The sequence below is a fragment of the Acinonyx jubatus genome, chromosome F2 (genome assembly GCF_027475565.1).
Source record: "Acinonyx jubatus isolate Ajub_Pintada_27869175 chromosome F2, VMU_Ajub_asm_v1.0, whole genome shotgun sequence".
Lineage (NCBI taxonomy): Eukaryota > Metazoa > Chordata > Mammalia > Carnivora > Felidae > Acinonyx > Acinonyx jubatus.
The window spans coordinates 15,464,574-15,484,760 of record NC_069394.1 but is presented as its reverse complement, the minus strand read 5'-3'; the positions used below and the strand labels follow the sequence as shown (position 1 = coordinate 15,484,760).

Here is a 20,187-nt window from a genome sequence, read left to right as displayed (position 1 = left end):
GGGAACACAGAATCTAAAGCAGGCTCCAGGCTCTGAGCTGTCAGCACAAAGTCTGAAATGAGGCTCGAACTCACTAACCATGAAATCATGACCTGAGCCGAAGTTGGGTGTTTAACCGACTGAGCCACCCAGGTGCCCCCCCACCCCTGCTCTGCCACGTAATTCCCTCTTAATTCTACTCTATGTCCAGGATTCCCTTGAAAATACCAATCTAGAAATGGAAACAGAAGTAAAGGCAGTTTAACCTAACTTGCTCTTATTTAAATATTGAATCTCAGTGACCATCATTTTCTTTTTGGTGCTCACCTACTACAAGCCTTTAAGAAGATTCTGGAGAGACTAAGGAGCCTGGGAGGTGATGCTATCTACCCATCTAGAGAGATCTTTGGGTTGTCATCTTTCTCCGTTTCTCTAGAGTTGCACGGATAGGGCAGCCACAACCGCATACGGCTATTTAAATGTAAACGGATTTAAATGAATAAAATTTAAAATTCAGTTCCTCACTCCCACAAGCCATGTCTTAAGCGCTCAGTACCTACATGGGGCCAATGGCTACCAGCAAACAGTGCAGAATATCTCCATCACTGTTCCAGATCAGCAAGAGACAAAAGGACAAATTGGTCCTTTGAGGGCTTTATGTAAAGAGCACTGACTTGCCGAAATACTTGGGTGATTACTGAAGGACCAGCAATTACGACTCACAGAGGTCTGTAAGAGCCACTAGGGAACCTCTCTGACGCATCCCTGCAACCTCCCTCAGCCTCCCACAGAGGTGAGACTCAGGCCTGTCCGACCTTAGGTAATTCTCCATTCCTCCTGAAAGCTTTCCAGCAATTAGAAACTTAGCCTGAGAAGCTCTCAATACCTGGAAATCACGTGGCTAAGGGACGTCCAGACATGGAACAAGAGGACATCCAGCAGAGCCAGAGGCTCTGTGTGTTACTTAATCTAAGTTTCCAAATTAAAACACATTTTTTTTCACTGCAATTATGGGAAATATATTGTGAATTTGGCTGAGGCACCATGAGTACTGTCTCAACGAACAACTAACGGAATTGGGAACAAGAGAATGGAACTTCCGCAAATTCCCACAGCAGCCTACACTTTTCCTGTGGTAGGTGATGTCTGTAACCACGGATTAGTTTTCCACCAGGAAACCTCCTCTTTCCTACGAGACAGTACGTAGGCTTTCTGAGGGGGGCAGCTAGTGTTTCCTCCAACTCTGTCTCGTAGCACGTGACAATGATTTGCACATGAGTGGTCGACAAAGCGTTGCTGAAGGTCTTGGATCATCATGTGATGAGAGAAAGACACGCAGAACACGCAAAGCCAATGCCACAGCGTGAAGGCAGGAGCACAGATGAGCGACTCCTAAAGTGACCTGGATTTCCATCCGCCATGTTGATCTCTTCACCTCACTTTCTTACTCGTTTCCAAAGACCCGGTGTTCTCTGCAGGGTGTAAGGATAACCTGTGTCCTAGAGAACTTGGCTTTGTAACATCTGTGCGGACACAAGAGGGGAGAGAGGCAAATGTCCTGTTCTAGCACCTACTTGGAGAGGACCAGGGCTGGACACTGACAGAGCCGCTCCGTAAATAAACCTGTCACACCTCAGGACGGAGCACCCCTGAGGGAGGAAGGTTTCCATCTCCTAGTGTGAAAGCACTTCTTGCTCCAGGTCGTTCCAGAAAGAAACTGCTTTCTTCAGGTTAAGCAAAACGATGGGCCACATAAATGAAAACATATTCGAGAACAGCCCAGAAAGGAAGATAAAGGACAAAAGAACTTAGAAATAATAATAAACTGAAGTGTTGTATTTTTGCTTTGATGACGCAAGAAAGAGAGTAGCTTTCTTTGGGTGACAAAGTTACAAGAAGATGATAGTTGAAAAAATACAGTACTGATGATCACCCTCTCTCCCATAACATACCTTCATTATAGCCTCGAGATACGCTGTCCAAATCTTCTGTGTTTTGGCAATGGCGGAAAGATAAATTTTATTCGAATTTGCTGAAAGGTGAAAATAAAATTTTCTATTTAGTAAATCTGGAAAAGCTAGTGTTACCTCCATCTCAGACTCGTTTCAGAACACTTACCCACTATGCTTTTTAGGGGGCTGACAGCATTCATAAGGGTTTTCAAGGTATCCTGCACAGTTCTGTCTCTCAGGATAATTTTCTGAAACATACTGAGGAAATTCTAAAACACGAAGACACAACAGAAGAACCAGACATAATGAACAAAATGAACAACACTCCAATGAACTCAAATGTATATGGAACACAGCCTGGGCTAAGTCATAAAATGTTACAAAGGATGACAGGGAAACGGCAACTTCTAGGTCCTGTTAGAAATACCCCTTGCTCGGAGGAGTTGTTGGTTTCAAAGAGAGTCTCAACTTCCTCACATGAAACTCTCAAAACCGGTCCACCCAAAAAACTACCGTGTTGGCCAAGGAAATTCTAGTTTATTCTCAATTCTTATCTACCTGACAAGAAGCATGTATGTGTGTGCCTCGTGTCAGGATAGGAAAGCATGAAAGAAAAGTTAAATCTCTCCCAGGGTAGCAGGAACCATGCATGAAGGCCGAAAGGCTCACCTGTAGCTCTTTGACAATCATAAAGCACAGAAGCCTGTCTAACCCGTTCAGACCGAAAGTCCCCAAAGTGGTCTGGATTTCTGAGAAGAGCCGGCTGCTGGTCACTTCTTGGTGAGTCTTCATATCATACCAAGTGTTCAGCTGGTCAATGTGACATGTCATTCTAAAGGAAAGACAAAAAACTCAAAACCCAAAAGCAGCTCAGAGTTCATCCTGAGGAGATGGGAGACGTAACAGGATTTGGGCACCAGATATAAGGGATGACATGACGTGATTCGTTTAATAACGTCTGCGTCCAGGCACCCAGTGTATCTCACGGTGAATGCCCAATGGGCCAGGAAGGCAAAATTCAGTGAAATCACCGTTTCCTGCCCTATGCCAGGTCACCGCTTGGACTAATTCATTTCCACTGAATTGGACTGTTGTTTGGAGCTGAGCGGAGAGGCCAAGGTCGGATTTGGCTGTCAGGCTGGAAGGCATTAGCGCCCAGTTTTCGCTCCACGGCGTCTTTCCTTAAATTCCCAAAGATCGGGATGTAAGAGGCTCGTGTCATTTCTACTTTGATAAGAAAAGAACTTTGAATCCTGCTGCCCTATCAAACATCCGTGACTATGGCAACAAAGACCTTTCGTCTCTCCTCCCAGTTCTGGTCACCAACTAATGATTCCTTTTAGACTCAGGAGTGCGCGGATGGCAATGCTAACAACCAATGGTATTTACTGAGCACTTCTTCGGTGTCAGGTTCTGTGCTCTTCGGGGTCATTGTCGTCATGGCTCTGCAATACATAAGCTGTGTGACCTTTGTTTTACAGACGACACAACAGAGCGAGGCCTGATTCCAACACCGTATCCTTAACCACCATCTTCCTGTTCTCAAGTGCTGGCACGGGGACCTTCAATCACTTAAAAATATGTGCCCAGATCCCATTCCTGGGGTTTGACTCAGCAGGTCTGGGGTGGAAGCCCAGCCTCTGAAATTCCAGTAAACTCCACAGACGACACGCCCCCAGTTCTAAGACACATCTTTAAGGACATATCTTTAAGAAATGAGGCACAGGGGGCGCCTGGGTGGCTCAGTCGGTTGGGCGGCCGACTTCGGCTCAGGTCATGGTCTCGTGGTCCGTGAGTGCGAGCCCCGCGTCGGGCTCTGTGCTGACCGCTCAGAGCCTGGAGCCTGTTTCGGATTCTGTGTCTCCCTCTCTCTGACCCTCCCCTGTTCATGCTCTCTCTCGGTCTCAAAAATAAATAAACGTTAAAAAAAAAGAAATGAGGCACGGGAGCAAAGGAAGCTTACATTTGGAAGTAAATGGGAAGAACAAGATTTCCAGAACTGCATCCTACTTTAAGGCTTCGAAGAGTCCTGATTCGATCACCCAGTGCTGGCACTCTGAATGTGTCACTTGAGAGGCTCCCCATGTCGATGAGTAAGCCAATAACATGACAAGGAAATCCCAAGCATGCTTAATCCTTCCTACAAGTCTTAACATGGCATTAGGTGGATAGTCTTCTAGAAGGGCTTCGGTGACCCACCCATGGGTACCCAGAAAGCAGGTGTTACAAAATGTTTTGGATCATTTACTCCTTTTGGCCCATGAGTCACAGACAAAGTTCATTTATGCTGTAACTTTTGGAAGAAGTTTACATATAGTGTGCCAAGTTGCATAACTTTTGAAGAGCTAAAATAAGCCAGAATTTGAAGGCTGTACAAAGGAGACATGTCATAAGGCCATTTAGCTTACACAAATTCAACTATGCATGCACAGCTGGACAGAGAAAGAAGAGAAGTCCTCTTTTCCTGGGTAATCCCACCAACCATTCTACTCAGTGAGCATGTGCACAGGGGTAGACAGGACACAGAAAACGCGAGCCGGCCCTTCCTGCAGCTGGGCTTCGTACCGACTACCTCATCAGAAGCTCAACTGAGAAGGAGAAGGAAAATGAGGCGTAATGAGGGAAGGAGCGTGCAAGGGTCTCCCATGGTGCCCACCTAAAATATTCTTAAGGGTGGTTTTGACCACAGGAGATGTTCACTCATGTGACTGTGTATATAAACTGTGATCCACTGTATGCAAAGCTATGCAGCCTGCCCTTAACAGCATGGCACTTAAGAGCTGGGCCCTGGAGTCAGAGGGCTGGTGTGTATTCTGGATCTACCATTTAGACCCAGATCTTGGGCAAGTGACTTAGCTTTACTAAGCCTCAGTTACTTCCCTTTAACATGGGAAGAATAACAATGCCTATGTCAGAGATGGCTGTAATGAGTATCAGGGATGCGTACAATGTGCTGAAAAGTGTGTACAAGGTAAATGTTACACAAGTGCGTGGGTGTGGGGGTAATCTCCAAAGGTCAGGGTCTGATAAATGTAAGACCTGGTGGCTGGAATGGAGGAGTGTGCCACAGTTACAGGTACAGATGAGCAAATCCGTAATAAAAAAAGTTTTAACATACTAGGGAGTCTGCAGGCCCAAGTGAGTAGAATGTTAGTTGGAAAGTGAGAAGAACATAAAACTAAAAGGTGGCTGAACAGACCTGAAAGTTATTTTGATCTCCATTTCCTTGGACTGGGGTCTCCTTAGTCCCACTGCAGAAAATACCCAGTCTCAAAAAAAGTGACTCTAATAAACCCACTAGATCCAAGTGTAGTAGGAACAAGGGTGTGATTTGAGGAAGATGTTCAGAGACTTCTATCGTCCACAGTGTTCAAGGCCCAGTGGAATTTAGATACACCTACTTTGGGTCTGTGATCCTCAAGATTTCTCTGCAGAGTCGACCAATAAATGTTACAGACTCGTCCACAGGGGTAAACTTTGGTATTGGGATATGAGTAGACTGGTACATACTCTGCCAGTCCTGAATCTAGAAACAAAACAAAACAAAACAAAACCATGAACATTTAGTACAGTGGGCCCTTGAACAACACAGGGGCTAGGGCGCTGACCCACACAAGGTTGAAAATCCACATACAACTTATGAGTCACCTAACACTTAACTACTAACAGCCTATAGTTGACCAGAAAAGCCTTATCAATAACATAGTCCATTACCATATATTTTGTATGTTAAATGGATTATACATTGTATTTGTACAACATAAGCTAGAGAAAAATGTTAAGAAAATCATAAGGAAGAGAAAATACATTTTACAGTACTGTACTGTATCTGTTGGGAAAAACCAGTGTATAAATGGACCCCTGCAGCTCAAAATGAACCCATGCAGCTTAAATCCGTGCTACTCCAGGGTCAACCGTACGTCTTTGATAAGATAACCAGTTATTCTTTTTTCTACCTAGTTTTACAAATATGATGTTGCATAAACAGTGACAATAAATGCTCCTTGGTTTGGAAGAAAAAAACTTAAAACTGGGGTAATAGCCCCCGAGAAATGCTACATGTAACATTTATAAAAGAAGAAATATTTGTGAAAAGTGAAGTGACTGAGAAGTTAGAAGAGAGATGGGAATTTCTGGCTTTTTGTCTTCTAGGTTAACATGCATCGACATGATAATAAGATTCCAAAATATCACAAGGCTGGAAGATGCTTAATCCTTCAATAACGTCACCTGAATCACGTCAGTTCCCTAATCAAAAACTTACTCCTTGTCAACTACTGACTAAAAATCAAACTTCTCAGCCATGACAAATTCTTACGGATTTGTAAGAATCTGGTGTTCAAATGACCCAATTAAAAAATAGGCAAAGGACTTCAGTAGACATTTCCCCAAAGAAGACATCCAAATGGTGAATGAGCACACAAAAAGATGCCCAACATCATTAGCCACCAGGGAAATGCAAATCAAAACCACAATGAGATACCCTTTCACCCTTACGGGGACGTCTAGAATTTTTTTAAAAGAGCAAAACAAGAAGCGTTGGCAAGGATATGGAGAAATGAGAACCCTCAGATGCTGCTGGAAAGAATGAAAAATGCTGCAGGTGCTGTGGAAAGTGGTCTGGTGGTTCATCCGTAAGGTAAACATAGAACTACCACATGACCCAGCAATTCTGCTGTTATGTGCATACTCCGATCAGGCCAACTGAACTCCTTGATCAAGCCTTCTGAACTCTTGATCATGGGAGTTATGACATTTACAACAGCTTCATTCTGTGGCCATTTAATTACATCTCCCTCCTCCTTAGGATGGTAAACTCTTGGAGGTCAGGTGTCCTATAAACTTTTCTGGAACCCTCACGGCTCCTGAATGTACTCTGAAGGGATCTGTGACTATCTAATGCTAACCGATTTTTAGTAACTATTTAAATAAATTTTCTTATTGCTATTTCTGAGGTTCAGGGCATGTATTTTAAATGTCTGAATAACAAATACAGTCCAGAATTTTACAATTTAATTAGATACCTTTGTTCTTAAGAAGTTATTACACTCTTGTTCCACATTATAATTTATAATACGAGAAACTTCTTCCTGCCAAATCTTCAGACCATAAATGTTGACGTAGTCCTGTATGTACTCAAAAGAGCGATGGAATCCATCCATGGTAGCCCCCAACTCTTTCAGCTTGGGCATCAACTCACTTGGCTGTGCAAAAGAGGAAACACAAATCTATTACACTGGGGTAGACTGTCAACCACTAATATCTACATTAGACTTTAAATAAGACCCCTCTCTAAAACACAGTGAGAGTTTAAGAGAGCTTTGGGGAAATACCCATTTCCTACCTCATCCAGCATGAGTGCTCAGACATTCAGCAAAGAAGAGGTTTCATTCATTTGGGAGGGGAGTCTCACACAAAAGAATATGGAAAATGAACACTGATGATTTCTCTCATGTCATTTGATGAATACATCCAACCTTCAAATACTTAAAATATTTTAAATTGAATTTACTGGAGTGAAAAGAACCCTAGATACAAGTTCTAGGCCCATTTTTGTTTTCCTCCTGAGAAAAATGATCTGTTAGGTCAAGGCAAATAAAAAATTACAGGCCAGGGGCACCTCAGTGGCTCAGTCGGCTGGGTGCTGACTTCAGCTCAGATCATGATCTCATGGTCTGTGGGTTCGAGCTCCGCATCAGGCTCTGTGCTGACAGCTCAGGGCCTGGAGCCTGCTTTGGATTCTGTGTCTCCCTCTCTCTCTGCCCCTCCCCTGCTTGCTCTCTGTCTCTGTCTCTCTCTCAAATAATAAACATTCAAAAAATTAAAAAAAAAAAAAATTACAGGCTTTATAGTCCCCATCTGCTTTAGGGTTAAGAAATTCTTTTAAGAAGTGACCCTGAATCACAGATATCCGTTCAATTCTTAAATTGGGGGATCAACAAGTGAAGGAAAGGGCTGGTTTTGGTAAGGATTTTCTTATCATAAGAAAGGATTACAACATAGGATCAAAAAACACATCAGTGTATTACGCTGACCATCATATATCAGGTATGTGTTAGGAGGAAAGGTGTTGTTCACGACAGTTCTGCAAGCTGGGCAGAGAGAAAGGACAGACCCACGTGGTCATCTGGTACCTTGGCTCGGGGGTTGAAGATCAGTCCCTTATGAAGAGCAAAAGCAACACGTTTAACCAGCTCCTTTCTTATTCCATCTTCCAGCAACTGTTTTGGATCCACCTACGTGCAAATCAAAAAGCAAAAAATGGCCGTGAGGAAAAGTTCAGCCATGACGAAATCCAAAGGAAAGACAGTTTCTGGAATCTGCAGGGAAGCACTTTCCCACCCCATTTCCCAATGATTGGGACTTTTCTCCTTTCCCGTCTCTTTGATCTTGTGCAGCTTGGACAGAATTGTGGAACCTGTCACCTCTTTAGGACTCGGCTGGCCTCCGTAAAATTCATGATGGTAATTTTACAACATGACATCCCAGAGATGGTGGGTATGAAGAATTTTAAAGTGCCTCTCTCATTTTAATCATTTCATTAAAAGTAAAAAGTGCCTTTTCTTCTCACCAGGAGCAGAGGGGAATGAACGGCCTGGCCTTGCCTTTCTTCCAGACACCACCTACATCCGCATGAGCAAGCTCAAACTTGGGGTTGGACAGACTTAACAATTCTCTTTTCTTCCAGTATTCTTGGAATGCTGTTTGTAATTAGGGAGATAAAACAGGAAGGCAAATCTGCTATCTACCTCTATAAGCTGGTTTTGCTGGTTCTTTTTTCTATAATGAGAAAGCATCCATTATTCCCTAAAAGACAGTCTCCTGTCAAATCCAGAAAACATCAAATAGTTTTAACATAATCCCTTGAAATTCCCTGCAACTTGTTTCTTATATTTTTAATTTGCAAAGTACCATTACTTTTAAAAGTCATAAAGACAAACGGATGGGTTTCATCTGGGTTTGATTATATTTAAACTTTAAGAATGGCAATTGCAATGAAAGTTACACAAAATACAAGAGCCAGGGAAACATGCTGAGCTACACCATGACTATACAATCAGCAAAAGCCAGACTTCGGACAAACAACAAGTCAGAGGCTGTGCGTTCCTGACCAGATAAACTGTGAGAAAGGAAAAGGATGGAGGAGAAACCTGAAGACTTAAAAGACAGAATGTATTTTTTTTTTTTAAATGTAGTGTCCACAGATTGACTTTAGATAATAAAACTCTAAATGGAGAGACTAGGATTAGGTCAGGGCACATGAGGAGGATCCTGGGGTAGGAGCTGGGAAATTATATTTCTTGACTTGGGTGGTGGTTGTAATAACCCATTAAACTATGTAATTGGATCTACAGCTTTCAGTATTTGTGCCCTATTTCACAATACGAGGGTAAATTATAACTAGATATAATCAACGAGGAAAAAGAAATCAAAGAAGTAACATGACGTTTTCAAAGAAATACTCCTTATAAAGAACAGATTTAGTGAGGGGCACCTGGGTGGCTCAGTCGGTTGAGCATCCAAGTGTTGATTTCAGCTCAGGTCACAATCTCATGGTTTGTGAGTTCAGGCTCTGAGATCAGCTCTGCATTAATGGTGCCAAGCCTGCTTGAGATATTCTCTCTCTCTCTCTCTCTCTCTCTCTCTCTCTCTCTCTCTCTGTGTGTGTCTCTGCCCCGCCCCCCCGCCACTCGCATACATGCACACACGTGTGCATGCTCTCTCTCTCAAAATAAATAAACGTTAAAAAAAAAGATTCTTTATTAAAAAAAAAAACAGATTTAGTGAAAAAGAGTTAACTGTTTTCAAGAAAACAAAAGTCTTAAATGGTCCTTCCAATTTTTCTAAACCTTTCACCAATCTATAGAGTGCTTGCAGCTTAGAGAATGCCCCTTGCACACAGGCCCTTCCCTCACATTTCTATCCCCTCCTCTGAAGTTAATAACAGTTAACCCTTTTCACATGGATCCTCCAGACCTTTCTCTATTAATTTCTACACATAAATATTTTCCTCAATACATAGTTAATTTAAAAAGTCTAAATGGGACCATAATACATATGTATACACACACACACACACACACACACACACACACACACTGTTCTGCAATTTGCTTTTCCCACTTTAAATTTTAGAAATCTTTGGTGGTAAAAGCTTTTTTTAACTTTTATTTCTTTTTGAGAGACAGAGACAGAGTGTGAGTGGGGGAGGGGCAGAGAGAGAGGGAGACCCAGAATCCGAAGCAGGCTCCAGGCTCTGAGCTGGCAGCACAGAGCCTGATGCGGGACTCAAACCCACGAACTGTGAGATCATGGACTGAGCCGAAGTCAGAGGCTAACCACCCAGGCGCCCCGAGTGGTGAAAGCTTTTTGAACGGCAGCCAAACAATCTCCAGTAGGAACACACCATGATATATTCAGCCATTCTCTCACTGATAAATGCTTAGATTATTTCTATTCTTTTTTTGTATGGCTACCTCTGACAGTGAACATCTATACATACATCTCTGTGTATATCTCACTTGTTTTACGTCATATGGATTAAAGGACACTTACACATTTTATAAATGTCTGAAATAGATGCTTAACATTAGTTGGCTGAAGACTTGTGAGGGCCACCGGATCTGTTACCGAAAGCCGAACTGTTAGACTGGCAGAGAAAGTCTACTGGGTTGAATATGGTCAAGATGATATTCTCCCTGGCTCTTATCTGAAAGACTGTAGCAAAAGATCTGCCTTTTTCGTAAGCAGGTTCTCTTTTGATAATTATTGTTCATTATGAGGTTTTATTATACCCTTTCTGTGCTGGTCATTTTGCATGTAAGATGCTTAATCTGGTCCCAGGATTTATCACCACTTTATGGATTAGTAAGAAGTGACTACCTCCATGTATACTCTTTGCATATCAACTGAATTAAACTGGCATCAGGTCTAAAGGATGTTCAGTGGGTTCTGTGAATATTCTAGGGCTACAATGGTATTTCAGCACACATCCAGAAACCATACACTAAAGTTTCATTTCTATTTAGGTTTTCTTGGATTTTATTAACATAAGTGTTAATCTGGCAATTCAATAGACACACATTTTTTAAAATAAAAATCAGAAATATATAGATTCTACTGATGTCTGATAAATGAAAAAGAAATACAAGCACCATGAACTCTGTGAATGGGCACATCTCTAGTCATCATAGGATTACAAATTAAAATAGTATGGAGATAACACTTTATACTCTTTGGGGAGCAAAAACTATAACATAGATAGTAACACGTATTGTCAAAAATGTGGACAGACACCAGAGAAACAGTCATTTCAGAAGGCAATCTGGCAGTAGTGAGAGAAATTAAGTATCAATACACCCTAAGACCTAGTGACCCAGACCTGGGGAGGCAGATTTCCGACACAGGCCCTACAGCAGGGACATGTTCAGAGATGCTCACGATAATGGGGAGCGTTGGAGTGAAAATGACAACATAGGTGTCTGGGTCTTGGGGAATGGTTAAGTAAAATGTATAATTCTACACAGCAGTAAGAAGTAACCAACTGCCCAACCCACAGCAATACAAACAAATTTCAAAAGCAGTAACTAGCGAGAAGAGTTGGAAAAAAGAATGAGCCTTAGAGTACAATATGATGTAGACAAATCAAACACAGGCACACATAAAGTAACACCTCATGTTTAAAATACGGGATTACTTGCCTCTTTAGGGGCAGAAATCAAACACACAGAGCAGGTGCTATTGGGGATGGAAATGGGAATGGGTGTCCAGATGAGAAAGAAAGGATGAAGAGAGGAACGAGCACGCATCAGTGAGGACAATGGCCAGACAATGACAATGGGTTAGGATCAGGTCAGCTCTCTGCACCTGAGATGCAATATAAAAATACTAAAAGGAAAGAAGGGTGGGAGAGAGTGAGCCAGCTGTTTGGCCAAAGGGAAACGAACTATTTTGTTTCATTATTACAAAAATTCAATAAGTGGCACCTGGGTGGTTCAGCGGGTTAAGCATCCAGCTTTGGCTCAGGTTATGATCTCATGGTTTGTGAGTTCAAGCCCCGAATGGGGCTCTGAACTGACAGTGGGGAGCCTGTTTGGGATTCTCTCTCTCACCCTCTCTCTGCCTTCCCCACTCTCTCGGTCTCAAAATAAATGATAAAAAAATTTATTTAATAAAGAAATTCAATAAAATGGATTTTTCTTAGATTTAAGTAACTCTTGGGCATGATGAAAAATCAGGATTATAATGCTCTCCCTTCCTCCATCAACAAACGAGTAAAATGAAGATGGAGAGCTGCATGTGAAGTAGTAAGGGACCCAAGATGACAATTGCCTTCCCTGTTCCCCATGGGAGAAACACCCTGGTGATCCAAACTAAGAGTCTTATTACTACAAGGCCACGTGGATGAGTATCAAAGCCGTTACCTTGATGATGCCAACCAAAGTTGTCTTCATCATTAAGATGCCTTCAGTAAAAATGGAAATAGCGTGAGTAAGCTTGGCAACCTTTAACAAAGAAAAAAAAGTTAATGAAGTACTTCAGATAAAAGACCCATCCTTTCTAAGGGAAGTGAAAATAACTGGCTGACAGCCTGAAATGAACAAAGACAGCGGGAGTGATGGGCCCCCGTCAGAAATGAGGTGCTGTGGTGTAAGCAAGGCACTGCCATTAGACATGCTGGGCAGGGTCAGCAGACATGAAATAGTTCTTAAACGCTGACCAATCATCTCCCCTTCTTTGGGCCTCAGTTTCTCATACATAAAAAGCAGGCAGGACTCAATGAGATGGATGGTCCTTTCCAAGTAGAAAAGGCTCACCAAGAGTCTAAAAAGTTAATCTTTACCGCTTTCTACGAGTTTTTTCAAGCCACACCGGGAGGCACTGGTATGGTAGACAGGTGCTGTGTTTTTGAGTTAGAATAAATATGTAAATTTCAAGCTTGAAGACTGAAATTCCTGATGCAATTTTTGGAGCTGTGTCAGAGGTGGTAGAAATTGATGCTGGGATGAAAGGTGATGACAGTGGACTTCATAATGTCAATTTCCACTTGATTTCACTTTTTTCACATCTTTAATTTTAAGTTCAGGAGAAAGAAAAGCAGAGGTATTTGGGAGGAACCACCTCTGGGGCTGCTTACTTATTGAGTGGCTTCACAGTCTGGCTGTAGGAAATGGTTTAATGGAATCCAGATTACTTTGAGCCATTGATCTGATGTACAAAGCAGGAACCCGAACGCAAAAGGTCTAGGCAATCTAACCCAAAGAGAAGAAGGGCTGGTTCATCAGGACTGTTCACGGAGAAAAGAGGCCAGCTGAGCTCCCCGTCCTCTGAGAACACTCAGGCAGGCAAGGCCTGAAATAACCCAGGACGCGGTAACGAATGAAGCTATCACAGGAGAGTAGGAAAAGATAAATCATAATTGGTCTGGCGCTCCTAGGGATATGGCAGGCGACACAGACCCGTGACACATCGTGGTTTGGGTTTTAAATCATCAAAAGGCAGAAGTTAAAGGGACACGCCACCTCGTATCGTGGGCCAAGCTGAGCATAGTCCCTCAGTTTGTCTTTGTCCAGGCGGGTTGGCACTTCAATGATATCGTGGGTCTGAAGCTTTATGATCTTTAGAAGAGAAGTAAACATGCTTTCTGGAATGATCTGCAAAACCTTTAGTGAAAGAGAAAAGAAGGAAAACAGTTGGATATGTCTTTTATTTTTCTTAGCTGATAAATGCCAGGATGGCAGTTAAGACAGCACCACCTTGTACACACAGGCATTTGTCTACAAAAAGGGACGGGAAGGGACGTGAGGAGGTACTTTAATATCTGCTCTCAGGCCCACGGCTACATTCTTTCAAACGTTAATTGCTCACAAGATACACAGCAGCAAAAAGACGTATCCCATACACGTGCAGCAATTGCTCACAAGATACACAGCTAATCCCCATACGCGTGCAGCAAAAAGATGTATCTTTTCCACGTTATAAACTTGTAAAAGACTGAGGTTCGGAGAGGTTAAGTAACGTGGCCGTAGCGCAGTCAGCAGGTGACACAGCGAAATTTTGCAGCCAGGTCTGTCTGGCTCCACGCTGCACCGTAAGTTACTGAAACGAGGACCAAAGTTCCCGGGAAAACTTACAGCTCCAACTAGGATGTGCTGGATCTAGATCTGGTTTTTTTACCAACTAGCTCGGTGACTTTAAAGAAGCCAATATAATCTCTATTCCTCAGTTTCTGTTAAGCGCAGAATGGGAGTTAATACCACCAGCACTTAAAAACAGGTGCAAAAGTTCCCTGAAAGTAAAAACACATCTGCATATCCACAATACCAGTAAGAGTAAGTTTATTTTCAGGTATTGCAAGTTTCTGGAATCAAGTTAAGAATAAGGGAAAGGAACACGGGTATACTTTTCATAGGGCCCCAAGCATCCTCTTTGTATTTAGAAGAGCAGTCAGTTTGCCAATAAAATAAATGTCACCTTGATGCATTTCTCACCTTTCTCACATAGGACACCAATTCACCAGAGTAATATTGAGACACACTGAGAAGGTCAGGACTATTTGCTTGATTAATACGAAGAAGGGGAAGATCGAGGGCAGAGGCAAGCTGCAAGAAAAGTAGGTACATGTGTTTCTCCATTTCCAGAAGTCCTAGAAATCTCTTTCCAGAAATAGTAACATACAACAAAGCTCTGGGGCTTTACCCAAGATAATGCAACAACCACTGACTCATCAAAGTCATTAATAGTTTCTGACAATGATACACTTTCTAAAAAAACGACAGTCATCTGCTTTGGTAGTGGTTCTCAAATTGTGGTCCCCAGACCAGCAGCATCAGCATCAGCCGGGACTTGTTACAGATGCCAATTTTTTTTTTAAGCTTATTTACTTTTGAGAGAGAGAGAGAGAGAGAGAGCGCGCGCAAGCACAAGCAGGGAAGGGGCAGAGAGAGAGGGAGACATAGAATCTGAAGCAGGATCCAGGCTCTGAGATGTTGGCACAGAGCCCGACGTGGGGCTCGAAATCATGAACAGCGAGATCATGACCTGAGCGGAAGTCAGACACTTAACTGACTGAGTCCCTCAGGTGCCCCCCCCAGGTGATTCTGATGCCCCTCAAGTTTGAGAGCCACTGTGTTCCAGAAGGCAGCTACTCTTCTATGGAAATCAGACACTGTGACTGATGGCTGACTGTACTCATTCCAATCTGAGAGGTCACAGCATGGAAGAAGTACCATTATTTTCTGTACCACTCGGAAAGAAGCGAACATGCTTATGGTGAACTATGATGTGCTGTCAGTTATAAAACCCATCCCCAATTAGAGAGATTTTTTAAATACGAAAGAAAGTGCACCTCAGAACTGATACATGAGGTAACTCTGTCAGAAGACGCTGAGTAAATTTTTGTTCATTTATCTCGATCTGGAATTATCTTGGGAGCACAGCTATACTTGAATTGTCCACCACTGTTCCCTAAACTTTGGAGGGGATCCTAGCTTGTAGCAGAGGCTCAACAAGAGTTTTTTTAAATGAGTAAGTAAAAGGACTTACTTCACATCTAGGGAAAAAAGGACCCACATTTTTAGCATACTGGTAAAACTTGAAAAAACGTATTTTTTAATGTAAACACTACCTTCTATAAGACATCCAACTTGTATTAATTGAAACTTCCAATATGCGTGGCATCTTTTCAAACTTTGCTTTCATGGAAAAACTAACAATTTTCAGTTTATAAAAATACTTAAATTACCTAACTTTTTTTTTTAATGTTTATTTATTTTTGAGAGACAGAGGCAGAGCACGCGTGGGGGAGGGACACAGAGACAGAGAGGGAGACATAGAATCCAAAGCAGGCTCCAGGCTCTGAATTGTCAGCACAGAGCCCGATGTGGGGCTCGAACCCACGAACCATGAGATCATGACCTGAGCCGAAGTCGGACGCCCGACCGACTGAGCCACCCAGGTGTCCCAAATTACCTAACTTTCTAAAAGAATGAAATCTCGGGCTGAATTTAGGCATGAGGTAGTAACGGAGACCAATTCTTCCCTAGTGACTAAGAACATGACCTAACTGTTCTCTGCTTACCTTCAAGAATGTAGCTCTAAGTTTAGTGACCATGGACGGGCTTACCCTTATGCTTTCTTGCATGATAGATGTGAAACTGTGAAGAGAGAGAAATGGTAAGGAGACATCCGCAGTGGCCTTCATCCAGGGGAAATGGTAGGCTGGTCACATTACCTGTCAATTAATTGCCAAGCAAAAGAAAGGTCCCCAACGATCTGCATTGTGATCAGGACCTCCTCTTTAATGTTAATGGTTCGGATCATTTGGTGAAGAAACTTGCGAGTGTCAGCAAGAAACTGACATACTTGCAGATTTGATTCCAACTGGTGAAATTCTTGAACCTGTGTTACATAAACACATTTAATTTAAAAATTCCGAATGGCTTCTGTGGTGTTCATTTTTCCCTGAAAACATTTCAAAAAGGCATGTCATGCACTAAGAATTTCCTGGCAAAATTTCTATTTCAAACGATAACCCTAGAAATGTATAAGCCAAGTCATAACGTAATGCACAGGTTTCTAGGATTAGAAAATGTTCTGCTCTTTTTTTTTTCTGTACATAGATGACATAATGAGTGGGTGCTTCTATCTTCCATGTGAGTGCTGATAAAGGCATATTAGAAAATCCTCTTAATTTTGGAGATTTGCAGGATTGCTAACACACAGAGTAAGTCACATTATACCAGGGTGTTGGCACTTGTACATTAAGTTCTTATGTTGTACTCCTTAAAACAAAAGAATGACTCCCCTGTGTCCTGAAGTGTTTTTTCTGTTTTTTTTTTCTTTAACATTTTTTAAATTTATTTTTGAGAGAGAGAGACAGAGCATGAGCAGGGGAGGCAGAGAGAGAGAGGGAGACACAGAATCCGAAGCAGGCTCCAGGCTCCAACCTGTCAGCACAGAGCCCAATGCGGGGCTCGAACTCACAGACTATGAGATCGTGACCTGAGCCAAAGTTGGACGCTTAACTGACTGAACCACCCAGGCACCTCATCCTGAAATTTTAATGTATGTAATTCAAGGTGCCTGGGCCATGGTCAAAATAAACAGCACAAGTGATAAAAAGCATCTGAGATTCACAAAGTTGTTTGTAGTTGTAATGTAGAGTAGAAGATCCAGAAAACAACCAAAATAGGAATGGTACCAGTGGGCAACTGTTTGGAATGGCTAAGGAAACCGACAAGTTCATAGTGGAGTACTGTTTTGTATTGCCATTCATAGGGATCATAAAACCTCTCAAAAGTAATAAGAGCCTATAAGAAAGTATGCCGGGGCTACCTGGCTGGCTCGGGCCAGAGAGCATTAGACTCTTGATCTTGGGGTTGTGGGTTCTAGTCCCACGTTTGGGTGTAGATATTACTTAAAAATAAAAGAAAGGATGCCAAAGAAAGTATTAATTATATTTCTAAAGATATAAAATTATCTCATCTGGACAGGGTTCCAGATAAGTATGGACAATGTTTTAGATAATTTATGGTTATTGTTCTCATGCGTGTATTTTCCACTTTAAACCTAGTTTAAAAACCTAGTTTAAAGCTAGTTTAAACCTACTTAAGCATACAATTAAAATTTTAAGAGTCGGGAAGTATAATCCTTCTTTTTTGAATCTGAGTAGATAATATCTGAGTAGATAAAAAACAAACTATTTTTTTTCCAGAAGAGAAAACATCACATAGAAGCATATGATCATTATACAACTGTGGTCATTGTTGTGCATTCCTTTGTAGTTTTTCTCTCCCCAAACTCTCTCCCAATCTAAAATGGTGCCTACTTGTTGGGATGAGCACTGGGTGCTGTACGTAAGCGATGAGCCACGGGAATCTACCCCAAAAACCAAGAGCACACTTTACGCATCATATGTTAGGCAGTTTGAAAGTAAATTATATTAACAAGACAAAACACAAAAAAAATACAGATTTTGCTTTTACTGCCTTTCCACAATCTCCCAATGTTTCCATGTTGTCTTCATAATTATTAAATATAATTATGTTTCTGCAAGTTGAGATATCATTTTTGTTAGCATTCTTTTCACACTGGTCGCTGCATTATTTTCCCAATTTTAGGACACTGGATATAATACCACAATGAGCATATTTTGCTTTTTTTTTTTTTGCTCGGATGAAATATTCTCTTAGCTGTATTTCCAGGACCAGATCTTCTGGGTGGATCCACAAGTATGATTCATGATCCAAGAATTGTTATTTATTTATGTATTTATTTATTTATTAGTTTTAGTTATGTAAGTAATCTCTTCATCCCATGGGGGGTGAGAACTCATGACTCTGAGATCAGGAGTCCCACGCTCCTCCAGCCAGGTGCCCCATGAACTGTCGCTTACAAAGAGTTTTCTTACCTCCTCCAAAGCTTGTATTAGTTGCACAGTTTTTCTGCCCGCGGCCGTTGAATCATCATAATTTAAAGACAGTATTTGTTTTGAGATCTCCCTGAACCAGGCTTGAAGGTTTTCTATTAACACAGAAACAAGGAGAGACTGCTGAAATCCCAGAACTGTGGTAGCTGTGGCTTTGAATTTTATTCCACAATCCTTCACAAATCTAGCCCTTATTCACAGACCTTTCCCTCAGTACCTGACACTGCCCTTGGGATTCTCCAAACAGGAACCACCAAAACGCCTTGGGTATGTGACCTAGGGGACAGGAAACTTTCTACTTAAGTAGCTCAGTCTAACACCCGGCAGAAAAGGTGTAAAGGCCTGAGTCTGTGGTGTGAACCCCAGTGTGCAAAGGTGGTCACTGGAGTGGGAAGGAGTGGGGAAGGAACTGAAAGATTGTGACAGAAAGTTACCGGGAACAGTTTCCTGGAGAATCGAGGGTAAGTAAAAGATCTGAGAAAGGCAGAGAGGGGCAGAGGGATAGTTTGTCACGAGGTGAAGGGACAGATGTGGGCAGAAGCTTCATGACAAAAATAACAATGGCACGCCTTGGGAGAACAAGGGGCAACATGTCAGGAGTGTGAAGAACGTGTGGTGAGTTGAGGGGACGTCTGAACAGCTGAGGGGTGCCATTTGCACTCACAGACCAGTTTCACACAGCAGAGAAAGAGTCATTAATATGCCCTGAGGACCCTCAAGGTGGCCGGCAAAGGTCTGAGCTTTTCTCACTGAATCTTTACAACAATCTATGGGGGCAGGAATTGGAAGGCATTTCTCGGATAAGGAAGCTGATGCCCAGAGACGTTAAGGAGCCCAGGCAGGGTCACACAGTCACTAAACAGCAGCACCAGGCTTTTCTCGACTGTCTGGCCAGATTCAAAGGCTGTGCTCATTTGATCTCATCAAGCTGATTCCCTAACATTTTTGTTTGTTTGTTTTATCAATGGGATGACTTCACTTTAATAAAAGCACTTACGGACTTATAATCTAAGTTATTTCACGAATTGGCATGAAGAACACTGGTTGTAATTTTAAAGATTTTTTTTTTTTTTTTTGGTAGGACTGAGGGACAGCTATAGAGTAGCAGAACAAGCACAGCATTCAGAGTCTGAGGTGACGAGTTCAATCCAGGCTCTGAATCGTTGTTACCATCAGCAAGTGATTACATTTTATAGCTTTGATTTCTTTACATGTGGAACAAGAATGAAGATGTCTACCTCATAAGGCTGTAAGGCTCAAACGAGAAATATTTGTGGAAGCATTTCCTAAGCTAAAATATGCTATATAGCCAAAAAAAAGTACCAGATGCCGTTTTGAATGACCTTTAAAGTGATGGTGGGGTTTTCTTTTCTTTTTTCTTGGTGTTGGGATTTATAAGAACCTAAAAGAGACTAGAACAGAGACGAATGTGCCTGATTCTCAAAAATTAATCTGGTTAGACTGTTACAGGTGGTTCCTTGTTTTTCGGACAAAATGTAGTGACCTGCAAGACATGTTGCTAATTTATATCACATTATTAAAAACACACCAACTTTTCCTACTAGGAATAATAAAGTAATTCGGAAATATATTTTAGGCTAACCATTCGACATCAAATACATCAACAAAAGCCAAATATAGTAATCACAAGATCATACTGATTAAAAGAGTAATTTTTTCAAACAAAAAGCTATACCTTTGAGAAATTCTACTGTATAATTAACTTTTATCAGAAATGAATTTCATAGTTAAAACATTAAGCATTAAAAAAATAGCTTCTCGGGGCGCCTGGGTGGCTCAGTCGGTTAAGCGTCCGACTTCAGCTCA

General features: G+C 41.9%; 1 protein-coding gene across 2 annotated transcripts in view; it reads right to left on the bottom strand.

Moving 5' to 3' along the window:
• The window catches only part of WASHC5 (WASH complex subunit 5), a 63,859-nt gene that overhangs the window by 16,673 nt on the left and 26,999 nt on the right, over nucleotides 1-20,187 (bottom strand). For both annotated transcript variants that reach the window (XM_053208208.1, XM_015084747.3), the window contains exons 12-23: nucleotides 18,343-18,455; nucleotides 16,165-16,331; nucleotides 16,012-16,087; nucleotides 14,423-14,533; nucleotides 13,454-13,594; nucleotides 12,356-12,436; nucleotides 8,066-8,167; nucleotides 6,956-7,135; nucleotides 5,333-5,457; nucleotides 2,601-2,763; nucleotides 2,098-2,200; nucleotides 1,932-2,011 (exon numbers count right to left, since the gene is read on the bottom strand). In XM_053208208.1, coding sequence (XP_053064183.1) covers nucleotides 1,932-2,011; nucleotides 2,098-2,200; nucleotides 2,601-2,763; nucleotides 5,333-5,457; nucleotides 6,956-7,135; nucleotides 8,066-8,167; nucleotides 12,356-12,436; nucleotides 13,454-13,594; nucleotides 14,423-14,533; nucleotides 16,012-16,087; nucleotides 16,165-16,331; nucleotides 18,343-18,455 — 1,442 coding nt within the window. The remainder of the gene's footprint in view (nucleotides 1-1,931; nucleotides 2,012-2,097; nucleotides 2,201-2,600; nucleotides 2,764-5,332; nucleotides 5,458-6,955; nucleotides 7,136-8,065; nucleotides 8,168-12,355; nucleotides 12,437-13,453; nucleotides 13,595-14,422; nucleotides 14,534-16,011; nucleotides 16,088-16,164; nucleotides 16,332-18,342; nucleotides 18,456-20,187) is intronic.